Consider the following 12,271-nt stretch of genomic DNA (forward strand, 5'->3'; position numbering starts at 1 on the left):
TTTTTTTAAATCTCCAAATATTTCTTCTCCATGGCATACTTCCCTTTATGTCTGGGCTACAACACAAAAACTATACACATTCCTTTCCCATGAAGCCATGTGCATACTCATGCCCTGTGCACTGTATCCTCTGCTGTAACAGAGAGTGAGAGACTGAGGGAACAAGTGACAGTGAGAGACGGGCAGAGGGGAATCAGACAGACAGTGACACAGAGGTACAGAATGAGAAGAAATCTGTATCCTTGTGACAGTTAACCTTATGAGCTCGGAGTCAGGACAGCCTGAGCTGGCAGCTGACGGCAGACTGCCACAGCAAGCCCACGGCGCGACCCATCTGTGCCTGGTATTTAAGTAGGCTCACACCCGAGGGCCAGGGCCACCATGCTGCGCAATAGCTACACAGACATAGGCATAGTCCTGAGGGGGCCAACAAGTCACCCACTGGGATGACAATGGCAGCTTGGTTAACACAAACACACACTTACACTCGTACAAAAAATAAAAACCTCCCGCACATATGACAAAAGCAGAGAAATGTAAATACACACATTAGGAATGTGTAACTTAGGCTACATGTCGCTCTGCTTTGCAAAAACACATTATTTGACTCTTACTGACACCTATGAGTGAGCACATAACACCAGTGGACCTCATTCTTAAAGACAGTGTGACACACGTTTGGCTGTGAGCGAGGCTATTTTTCCTCTCTGAACTTATTTGAAGCTCTGCTTGGACATTGTTCTGTGTTTACATCCTGTTGTGTCCACTGCTGTGCGAGTATGTTTTGCGTTTGTCCAGGTATGTGTGGACGTGATTGTGTGTGTGCGTGTGTGCGTGTGTGTGTGTGTGTGTGTGAGTGTGTTTGTGTGTATAAGGGTCAAAACTGGAGCACGGTAGCAATGTGATATTACACCGCCGACTGGCTTTGCAGACAGGCATCAAAAATAAAAATGAAGTGAATAAAGTACACTTCTGAAATAGCTGTGGATCCTATGTTGTGGAGCAGCTGGAACAGAGGAGCTTAGCATGAAGTGTATGGCCTAAATTATGCCGGTGTCAGATGTCATAACAAAGAGAATGTTAAAAGAGATAGCAAAAAAATTCATGCATTTATAAAAATATAATATTTCTCCTTTTGCTGTTAATTCATATAGTGTTGTTTTACAATGTTCACCAACAAGGGTTGATATTAGACACTACATAAAAAGGAAACTGTGTTAATGGGCATCCATGACAGTCCAGTCAGTGACAGTATATAAAGAAACAAAAGAAGAAAATATGACAATGAGAACCTCATGTAGCTCACAGGTTTTCAGGATTAGATTTTCCCTTGTATGTTTCATTTTAGAGAGTTACAAAAACATTTTTCCCACATTATATGACTACATAACAGGATTTATTATTTGTTATACAATGTTTACGTTTGAAATATTCCAACCTGCATCACATCAAATGGAAATGTTTGGTTACTTTATTCACTAGTCTGTTTGCAAATGATGATTTTTACATACAAAACATATAATCAGCTCATAAAATGCGATGCCTTGTCATGGATTACAACAACCAGCTACATTAAATAGTCAACTCTAGCTCCACCCTAACCAATTACAATTGTAAAAGGCACACACAGCGGCCATGTTTCATTTTTGACAGACATGATTCGACTGACAGGACAATTAAGTGAAATTGTTACTTGTGTAACAATCAAATGTAGGACTTTTATTTGTGATGGAGTATTTTTTACAGTGTAGTTATTCTTTACTTGTACTGAAATAAAGAAACTGAACACTTCCCCCAGCACTGTTCACTGTTAATGGAGGATGAGAGCCAGTAGGAGTTTAAAGTTGTTTGACACAAGCTATTTGCTTACAGATATTTTACTCGGACTGATTAGACTCAACCTAGAGCTAAATTAACTGGAGGTAAAATTGGGTTTGTGTTGTTCTCACGTCCACGCAGGGACTGCCTCTGTCCCGCCATTAGAGAGGTAACTTGAACTCACTTTGGGAAGGACTCATTCTCCACCACCAAACCCCACTGACCCCCCCTCCTCGCCCGTTCCCCCTCTGGCCGGTAGAGGTCGCAGCCCAGCAGCCACCGTGTGCCCGGGAACACATGGATGGATCTGAGCGCTCCCACTTGACAAAGCTGCAGCGCGTCTGGAAACCAGGAACGGAGCACGGAGAACCCGTCGACAAGATCAGTTCTGCGTCTTTAGCCGCAGCACTGGCCGACAAAACAACTTCAGCGACCATTTCAGCGCCCCCCCCCCCCCCCCCCCCGCTCTTTCTCTCTTTCTCCAAGTGAACTTTATAGGGATGTTATATCAGAGCATCACCGTGCCGAGCGTCCAGATACTGCGAAAGTAAACGGACGCGAAGAGTGAACGACTGGAGAGACTCGCTCCTCTTCTCCCCTCTTCTTCTTCTTCTTCTTCTTCTTATACTTCCACTTTTTGTTCGGGTTGATACACAAGAGAAAAAGACACGGATAGACAGAGTGTGTGTGCAGGAAAGAGAGAGAGAGAGAGAGAGAGAGAGAGCGAGAGAGAGAAAGAGAGAGAGAGAGAGAGAGAGAGAGAGAGAGAGAGAAGTCGCACAGGTTTTTTGGAGCTACGCTTTCATGCCGTCAGTCTTGCGGACTCTGAGATGGACGTCAGATTTTATCCAGCTCCCCCTTCAAGCGTGGGTTCATGTACGTTACCGACTGACTCCGGTTTGGACTATTACCACTCCAACAAGGTAAACAATTATCTCCACTTTACGCGCTAAGAGTCGGTCAGATGTGCACCCCTCAGTGTGGCGGCGGTGGTGATGATGGTGATGATAATGATGGTGATGCATGCTCGCATAAGTACACTGGTTACACATGGTGGCCCCCCCAGTACGTAACATGTTAGCGTGTTAGGACCACTGGTGGCGAGTGCTGCACTTTTCGTCGCCTCAGGGATGAAGGAGTGTGCCATGAGTGGGCAGGCTGAATTATCCCTGAACTTTGTTGCTTGTGTGATGCGCTGATGATTTCAAAGTCTGCAGAAAATCACACCAGGCACCTGTTTCCAGCTTGTGCATGCGTTTTTAATTTAATTAGAATGTGTCAGTGTGTTCACCTGGATAAATTACAGCTACACTGTGCTGCGACTGTCCTGTACGCAGAGTTAGAGCGCACCATTCTCTCCAGCGTACTGGCAGCACTGGCGAAAGCTCTCCGCTTTGAATAAAGTGGATTCACATTGAATTGTCTTTTTTTTTTTTTTTTAATGATTATATATGGACCAGCAAATTGTTGCCTTATAGTTTAAATCTTTCCGACCTAAATGCGGAAACACATGGGTCCTATCTGCTTCACACAGGTTCCCACATGGGTAAATGCACAATTTGACGAATAAACAATTACCAAGATTACGTCGAAATGTGGCGTTACGTTTTGGGGCTATTTGTGATGCTCTGAGCCGGTACACAAAGTGCATCCTGTAACTGAGCGGTCTGCATATTAATTTGGCTTTTTTTTTTGTGTGTCACTGCTCGACAAAAGTCTTTCCATGGAGACCGTACAGAGGCATATCCTTAAAGGCTTGGTTATTAACACCTTTTTGCGCATACATCCAATCTCATCTGTGCAAACATAATAATAACTTTCTTTAGGAATTAATTATTCATTAGCTACGTTTAAAGATGAAATGAGAAAGAATTAAATATTAAAGTTTGTTCATCTTTTGTTTGCATATCAACACGTTTTTTACGCACGAAATAGGCTATTAACGTAACCTCAGACACTTTGATTGGTAAACTGAAGTGGGAAGAAGTGCCATGAATTGATTATAACTAACAAGCTTCTATTTGAAGGAGCAGTTTAAATGATGTCAAGTTTCCTCAAGTATTCAGAAATAGACATTTCTGTTGACTTTCATGAGGCCAATTGCAAAGTGATCACTTCCCACTGCCACACACTTCTCATGCTGACTCTTTGCTTCACTGATAAAAGGTTTTATGCAAATGATAAATGCACAAACCTGCTCAATAGTAAAGCAACAAGGCCTTACTTTCTTTTTCTGTGGTCAAAGTAAAACTTGTGTAAACATTTGTCAGTAACTGCTGGGCAGAGCTAGAAGGAGGCATTATACCCACAGCCATTCAAATAGGTTTGCTTGCCTTAGCACCTGGAGGGGAGCCAGCAGGCAGTTAACATTTGCTGATGACAAAGTGAAACATTATAACACAGTACAATATTTGAATTGTTAATCACCCCTGTTCATACACGCAGTCACCTGTATGTATATACACGCACACAGTCAGCTGTACATGCACACAATCTCCCACACTCATAAACACACATACTCTCTTGTTTTTTTCAATGTGTGCCAGGGTAAGTGTAGCGTGCACGCACACACACACACACACACACACACACACACACACACACACACACACACACACACACACACACAAATACACACAGCAGCTGCAGATGTATATTTAAGATCACAATGGTACCTGGCTCCCTATGACTGAGACCATGTCCCAGGTCTTTGCAGTGTTAACACAATGAACTGTACTAGTTATCATGATTCAGCGAGCATAGAGGTTGTTGGCCTGGTAAGAAGCCGGTTTAGGTTTCAAGGACAGAATCGTATAACATTGTCATTACTAAAGTAACAGCTGTGACTAAGATGTAAAGTGACACATTATCTGTACTGTACTGCTGCTGCTACACATAACTGTTGAATAGTGATACAGGGGATATATATGACATTTTGGCAATAGTTCATCTTTATGGCAGTCTCATTTCAAGAGCAGGATGGAGTTGACCCCCTGGAACAGCACTGTGCTAACGGTGCTGCAGTGGTCTAATGCTACTTCACCTGCAGGTGTTAACTGGGAACCTTGTAGAGATGATACAAAACAAGTTTTGTTTTTATTTCACGCTCACTGTGTGGTTAGTTATAGCTACTGTATGCATAGTTTTCAATGGGTGTTTTGCAGGAAATTGAAAAGATGATTGGAAGTCACTGGTTTTTGCATTGAAAAACAGTTTTTCATTAAACAGTGACAAACATTAATTACAGTATAAAATACTTTCGAATCTAAGAGCTGTGCACATAAAGATAAAGAACAGACTCAACAGTCCAACCCTGCCATTTACATTATATATATATATATATATATATATATATATATATATATGTGTGTGTGTGTGTGTGTGTGTGTGTGTGTTTGTGTATGTGTGTGTGTGTATGTGTGTGTGTGTATGGTCTGTGTGGACCTCACTAGTGTGATTATGTATTACTGTACAGTGCTAAACACACAGACCAGGAAGTGAGCATAATACTAAGTGGGACAGTCCATATATAAAAGCCCAACACTTCCTGTTCTAGTGGTGTAAACTCAAAACACATCTATTTCTGAGAGTGACTGTTAGGCTTTGTGAGAATGACTGCATATGTATGTGTGTGTGTGTGTGTGTGTGTGTGTGTGTGTGTGTGTGTTCATATATATGGACCTGTTTTCAGGCTGTTCTCTACCTGAAGGTGTTAACTATTGAGGAACGTAAAGAATGTGTAAGCGGAAGTTGGTCCGAGCTGATCGGCCACATTGAGACTGATGATTGATTGATGCATGCCAGGAATATGGATCACCCTGACAGAAAATGTCAATAGCACACATCTATGAGTGCACTTGACCTTTGAATTTAGGCACTGGGCTTCCTGCAATTAGACATGAAACATCAACAAATTACTGCAGGTAACAATTATAAATGTTTCAATCAAAAAGTGATTGAGTCTAATGACTTTATGCTTTGATTTCCTTTTTCAAACCAAAATCTGATTCATAATCTAAACAAAATGTTATGAAGATAATGGAAGAGAATAAAAATGCCATTGTGCTTTTCTACATTTCATTGTAAATTCCTTGATAAAACAACCTGAGCGTCCACATTTCAGAACAATGCAAAGAACAACACATGAGAAAAGCATTGATTTGTATTTTGGTATGAACCCCTCGGCTCTGTTGCTCTTCTCAACTCCAGCCAACTTGCATTGTCCTGCACTTGCACAATCACCGTGAGTCATCTTTACTTTTCGCCCAAGATTTCTCCTAATCTTTTTGAAGCCTCTCTGTATCTTTCCTGGCTGAGTGGGAGGCTTGTTTGTTCAGCGTACACTCAGCTGTGTATACCAGCGCTGAAGGCCACTTCTTCGCAAATGCCTGTTTTAGCGGGAGACTATTTGTCAAATGCATTATGACTTGTGCATACCCCCAGGCAGAATCACTCCGGTGAAATGAAGTTGGATAGATTACTGTAGCTGTTCCACTTTCTCCTCATCCCTCTTCCCTCTAACAGCACAGTGCCCAAGAGAGAGGCTCTCATGTAATTATACTGTAGTTATACTGTAGGTTTATAATCCAATGGTTTGCAGATGTTATTCTTTACATGGTTGCAGTCTGTTCCAACTTACTGTACGTTATTTATATATGCTGAGGCTGTTTTAGCTGCAGTGCCGAGCAAACATTTTATTTATACAGAGTTTGTGCAACGCAAGTACTTACAGAAGTGATATTTCAATTAAAGCAATACTGTGTTTGAGGATTGTATGTGTGAATGTGTGTGTGTATGCAGTGAATATCTAATTGCTAATATACCTTGAGGCAAGATGTATGAAACATGTGTTAACAGGATAACCCTCATTTAAGCATTGATTCAGTTGTTCCCATACGTGTTACACTTTACTTTTTTGTACGTCAGCAGACGTTTGTCCACCCAACGAGCGATGAGGCCAGTTTTTTTTTTTTTTTGAAGAGCACCCCTTCCCAAGTGAACCATTCCATTTCCACCACTATCCAAATCACTGTATTAGTCAAGGGATACTTCAAAGTGCGGACAGGCGAAAATATTTTCCATGTTGAATTCTCAGAATGTTTTTTTTCTTCCTCTCTCTCTCTCTCTCTCTCTCTCTCTCTCTCTCTCTCTTCAAAACATGACGGTAATAGAAACAGAAAAAGAAGAGTTATTCCAGCAGTACCTCATTCTGTACACAGAGCGAAGTTAATTACATGGAGGCAAGCATTCTTGGGTCGACAGCGTGGACTTGGGGTTTTTCATTGTGCCCATTCATAACATTCTGCTGACTGGCCAGTCCGAGTTGCAATATCCCAACCGTTCTCACTGGGAAAATGTTAACCCATGCATGACTCAAATGCACACCAGAGGGGTGGGGGTGTGGGGGGGGTGGGGTTCACAGTCTAAAGCTGGTGGAACTGGGGATACTCAAAGTGGCGAGTTTATTGTTCTAAGGCTGTTCCAGTGGGTTAACACAGAGCAAATAATAGATAACATAGTAAGGAGTCATGGAATGGAAACATTTTCTGTATTTAAAAAGAAATAATTAAAACAGTCTACTTTGTGAAGTTTTTTTTTTTTTTTTTTTTTGGTCTAACCACTTCCTGGCACTAGTCATAATCAAGTCTTTCTGTCTCCCCACCTCTACCCCCCTCTCTGCGTCTAACTTCTTCTCTCATTTACCTTCCCAGCAGCAATGTCAAAAGGTTATGGAGGGAAGCCGGATCGCCTGGGGCTGATTGTGTCTTTGAGTTAATGATAAGTAGCTACAGTGTTATTCTCTGGAGCAGCGGGGCTTAGATTGTGTTCTGTGCATAGACCATTACAGTGGGAGAAAACTGCACTATTTATGAAGATTTTCTGTTTTGATCGCTGGTATAAAACAGAAGAAAGAGAAATACAGAGCTATGTTGTGTGCATTTTTCAACCAAATCAGACTGATTAGTGAGTTACATGCAGAGCCATTTATGTTTATTCACCTATGTTACAGTATAGTTAGAACATAGGAAAAAAAACAAAACATGCTGATACCACCACATCAATGGTACTATAGTTTCTATTCTGCAGCTACAGTTACACAAGATGTCATGGGGTATTTTAAGGACAGTAGTTGGCTGTTTAGAGAACAGGTAAATGGATTCAGCACTGTCCATAACAGGGATTTACCACCATGGACTTCAGTTTAACCTACAGGATAGTGAAGGTGACAAAGCCTCAACCAGACTCTGCAGCACTCCCGTTGCTCCACTCTGCACTTTATAATCTAGACCAGACATGACTCAGAGCTACTAGAGGTGTTAAGAGGGTCATAAGTCATGTATGGCTGAAAATAGATAGTATAGTTTATCCTGCCTGGTTAGCTACTTAATCACCTCGGTCCATAGAAACAGGCTATTTATGTCGATGATTGATTGTATTAACTGCAAAGAATTCAGTCATGACAGTGCATTTTTTAAAACTCTTCCCAATATACTTTTGTGATATACTGCTCCTATCCAAATCATTTCTATGCTGCTATCACACTGTAATCTATCAGCCAGTAAGTCGGTTTATTAAAAGAAATCACCGGACTGCTTTTAGGATAAGACTGATAGTAGGTTTTCAGGCGTGGTGACACGCACGGCAAACTGTAACGTAATGTGAAAACGGCCATATCACAGAGACGTCAGGGTAATTCCAGTTTTGACGTTGATTGGGAATCGAAGCAGCCCGGCTCTGGCCCAGCTCGTGCCCCTCATTAAATCACATTAACCCTAATTATCGTCACTGCCCCTTGAAGCCCAAATACTACAGTCAGGCTTGACTCCTGGCTCCTCTGCTGCATGCTGGGTATGTGTTTCATCCCTGCAATTTGTGTAAAGGACTCCAATGTGCCAAAGCGTTTTAGACTGTCTTCACCTCAAGAGGCCACTGGTTCCTCAGTAGCAATAGCCTTGACTGCCTGTTTGTCGGTCTCTCTCTCTGTCTGTCTGCCCCCCCACCCTTTCTACCACCTCCCTCCTCAGCCCAGTTTCCTTGTGCTGTTTTATATTCAGTTCTTGATTGGTTGGGGGATGGGGTGGTGGAATAGCATTTGAGAGGTTAGCTGGTTAGTGCAGGGAGGGGGAAAGTAGATTCGGGGTGTGTGTAAAGAGAGAGAGAGAGAAAGAAAGAAAGAGGAAGAAAGAGAGGGGGCTGTGGATGGAGGGCAAATGGAGAGAGATTTTTAGGGGTACTTTATTTTTCAGCTTGCCATTGAGTCTGTAATGTCATTCAACGATGTGGAAACCAAAATGAGCCTTGCCACCAGATGTGTTCCAGTCCAGATAGCGACTTGAAAGACAGACGTTTATTGTTTTAGTGCATTTGGTGTGGTTCAAGCCCAAACTGCATGAAATGCTGATTGATGGATTTCACTAAAGAATGTGTGTGTGTGTGTGTGTGTGTGTGTGTTAGAGAGAGGAGAGAGAGGAGAGAGAGAGAGAGAGAGAGAGGCATCTGCTTCATGTGATTTATTTAACCATTTCTGTGCTCTGTTCTGTGCTCTGCCTGCTGATGAGAAGGAGAAACTGACTGTATTTCAATGTGCTACAGTAGCATATCAAAGCACATTCATTTTCTTTCTATCAGCACACCAATATGAAGAAATACAGCCCTTCAGTAGCGTTTCCTTTTGATATTTACCGAATGGGGTCTTGATGTTTCTGTAAAACATGCAGTCAAAAGAAGTTCAGTATAACATGTGTCTATAGAGACAAATATGGTAAGCATACTCACAAAGTTGCTGCGCGGTAGGCTCTGTTTTTTATTATAACAACAGGTCAATATTAACAGTCAAACTGCTGTGACCTTCTGTTGTGCAACTTTATATCTTTGGTTCACCAAACTTTTTGTTGTTGCTGACATTTAGCATCATCCACATGCATGCGGTTTAGACTGTAGGTCAGGAAGTGCGCAGCTCAGGTTTTTTTTTTTCTTTTTTTTTTGCAGCAGTTTCAGTATCCCTACTGTGAGCAGCACATCCTTAATTATAATGCAGTTACATCCTCGTTGTTCCTGTTGTTTTACGATTACACCGTCCACATGCCAACGTGCATACAACAAAGACATTTTTCATCGTGTTTAAATGCTACAATTCCTCAGCAAGTGCAAGAAAGCTGATCTTCATTAGGATAATTGCTTCATTTCATTCATAAACAAAGAGACCACAAAGTGATTCTTCTAGATGCAGGAGATTATGAGTACAGTTATTGGCCTTGGCAGATTTGTGTATAGCAGGCTTTGGTACATAAATTAGCGTAATCATTATATGAGAAAACCATATCAACATTTCAAATAAGCACAGACGGAGCTCATCATCTCTCCCTTTCACACTCGCCACTCTGCAAAGATCCCACAGTTCGTCCAACAATTTGTTTTTCATTTCAGCTCTCTGGGAATGGTGTTTTACAACCTATGTTTTTGGTGCTATCATGATTTTTCTTTTCAGTAAAGGCTGTATGTGAAATGGTGTGAGGCTGCTGTTTAGTCTTTGCACAGGAAATGAAACACTAAGGAGAGGAAGGAGTGAGGGGTGGGGGGTGGGGAGGGTTGGGGTGATTTCGAGGCACCTTGAGAGGTCAGGGGGAAGTTTTGACAGGTTGTGGACTTGAATGATCATATCTGTTCTGGGTATCACAGGATTAGGAGGGACAGTGTTTCTAGGCACTGAACTACCCATCAAAGTGAATGATTGGAAATTCATCATCAAGTTTTTGTGGGAGACAGCGTTCCCTCTCCCTGTTGGAAGAATTGTGTTTGAATTAGTAGACTGACAGCTGATCCAGGTGCAGGTTATAAAGTCTTAAATTATATAAAAGGCGCAGGGAAATTTGCCTGTCGGAGTAGCATCATGGCATGTGGTTTATTTGTTGGCATTTCAATCCCCTGACTCCGCTCCTAATGGGTGTTTTCCTCAGAAAAGGTCTGCGAAGATGGCGTGATCCAACAGATTCCATAGGATGAATGTATAAAAACACTGATAAACATAGTGTCTGTGCTGTTGAGGAATGCAGCTGTTGGGTGTATTAAGAGAGGTTCGCAAGCCTGGGCAAACACGAACAGTTGTCTTAGCTTCCTGAGGCATGTCCTGCGCAAATAGAACTGGAGATGACTGGTTCAGGTCCACGCTCACAGACCCCAGGCCCAATAAGTACACACACCCAGAGACACACACACTCTCGCAGGTAGACGGACACACTTCGTACTGTACATGCAGATGCGAGCATGTCCACACTTGCTTATATAAATAAACACAAGCACACATGTGAGGGCACAGACCGCAAAAATTCGGTCGCTTTGTTGTTGTTGTTGTGCAGCAGCAGCAGCCTGGGCCCGCTGCTGTAGTGATCAGTGCATGGATAGAAAATTAATGTTTTAGCATGAACAGATAACCTGGTGATCACATTTAACACGCTCAGTAAACTGTGAGTGTGATTACAGTCGTTATTTTGGGAAGATTTATGGTCGAGACGTGTGTATTAGCAAAGATGTGTGATTAGAAAGATATTTTAGTAGTTTTACTTTTTTAGCTTCACACCTCTAGTTGCTCCCTTCTATAATTTTCACGTGATTTTACAAGTCAAAAAAACTCCCCCGAAAAAAAAACATCTCACTCATACTGTATGATGGGAATAGCTTCATTGCAGGGTGACATCATTCATGAGTTACTTCAGGTTGTTAGTTAGCTGGTTAGGCCGCTGAGGATTGGTCCTCTGCCATGTGCTATTTGTCTCGGTGCCCCTCTGAGCTAAGTATGTGTGTGACTCCCCTCCCTATCACTACAAACCCACAGTGCCCCCAGGCCCCTTTTTCCCTCAGTCTAGTAAACCACCTCTGGCACTTTCGGGCTTTGTTCATAATATTTTCATTGTAGCTTTGCCTCACTTTCCAGGAATTCCATTCTCTCTGTATGTTGATAGTCTGTCTTTGTTACCCAGTGAAATGAGAATACTTAATCTTATAGAAGAGCTGCACCCTATACTTAAATGTCTTCCTCTTTGCATATCAGTGCTAAATGTGATTTGGCGTTGCTTTTGTTATGTCTGCTTTTAGAATCTACACACACACACACACCCACACTCAGAATAATGCTTTGGTAATGTGTATGGCTGCTCAATACTGCACTTGGTTTTTAATTTCTAAGCAATTTTGATTTTATGACTCTCCAGTAGCTGCTTTAGGTCTGTTTCAGCCCTCACTGTGTTGATTGGTATGTGATGTGTTGGTGCAGCTGAAACCGAGTGTGTTCGCTGTGCAAACACAGCATTGCTGGCTCTCCTGGTTTCACTTAATCTTTGACACAAAGGCACTGGCATGTGGCTGGGCTCTCAGACAGGTTCAGTGACAGACAGAGAGAGAGAGAGAGAGAGAGAGAGAGAGAGAGAGAGAGGTGGATATGTGTCCAAAAAATATG

General features: G+C 42.1%; 1 protein-coding gene across 4 annotated transcripts in view; it reads left to right on the plus strand.

The window, feature by feature from the left end:
- Positions 1-12,271, plus strand: part of tox2 (TOX high mobility group box family member 2) — a 108,573-nt gene that overhangs the window by 14,566 nt on the left and 81,736 nt on the right. Inside the window, exon 1 of one of the 4 annotated variants that reach the window (XM_071493802.1) lies at positions 2,112-2,741. The exons of 1 other annotated variant lie outside the window; for it this stretch is intronic. In XM_071493802.1, coding sequence (XP_071349903.1) covers positions 2,649-2,741 — 93 coding nt within the window. In that variant the 5' untranslated portion in view covers positions 2,112-2,648. Of the gene's footprint in view, positions 1-2,111; positions 2,742-12,271 lie in introns of those variants that run through there. 2 more of the 4 variants (XM_071493801.1, XM_071493804.1) reach the window with 2 other exon arrangements.

Source organism: Trachinotus anak, unplaced genomic scaffold, assembly GCF_046630095.1.
Source record: "Trachinotus anak isolate AG129_WGS33_773 ecotype Australia unplaced genomic scaffold, CSIRO_AGI_Tana_v1 ptg000013l, whole genome shotgun sequence".
Classification (NCBI taxonomy): domain Eukaryota; kingdom Metazoa; phylum Chordata; class Actinopteri; order Carangiformes; family Carangidae; genus Trachinotus; species Trachinotus anak.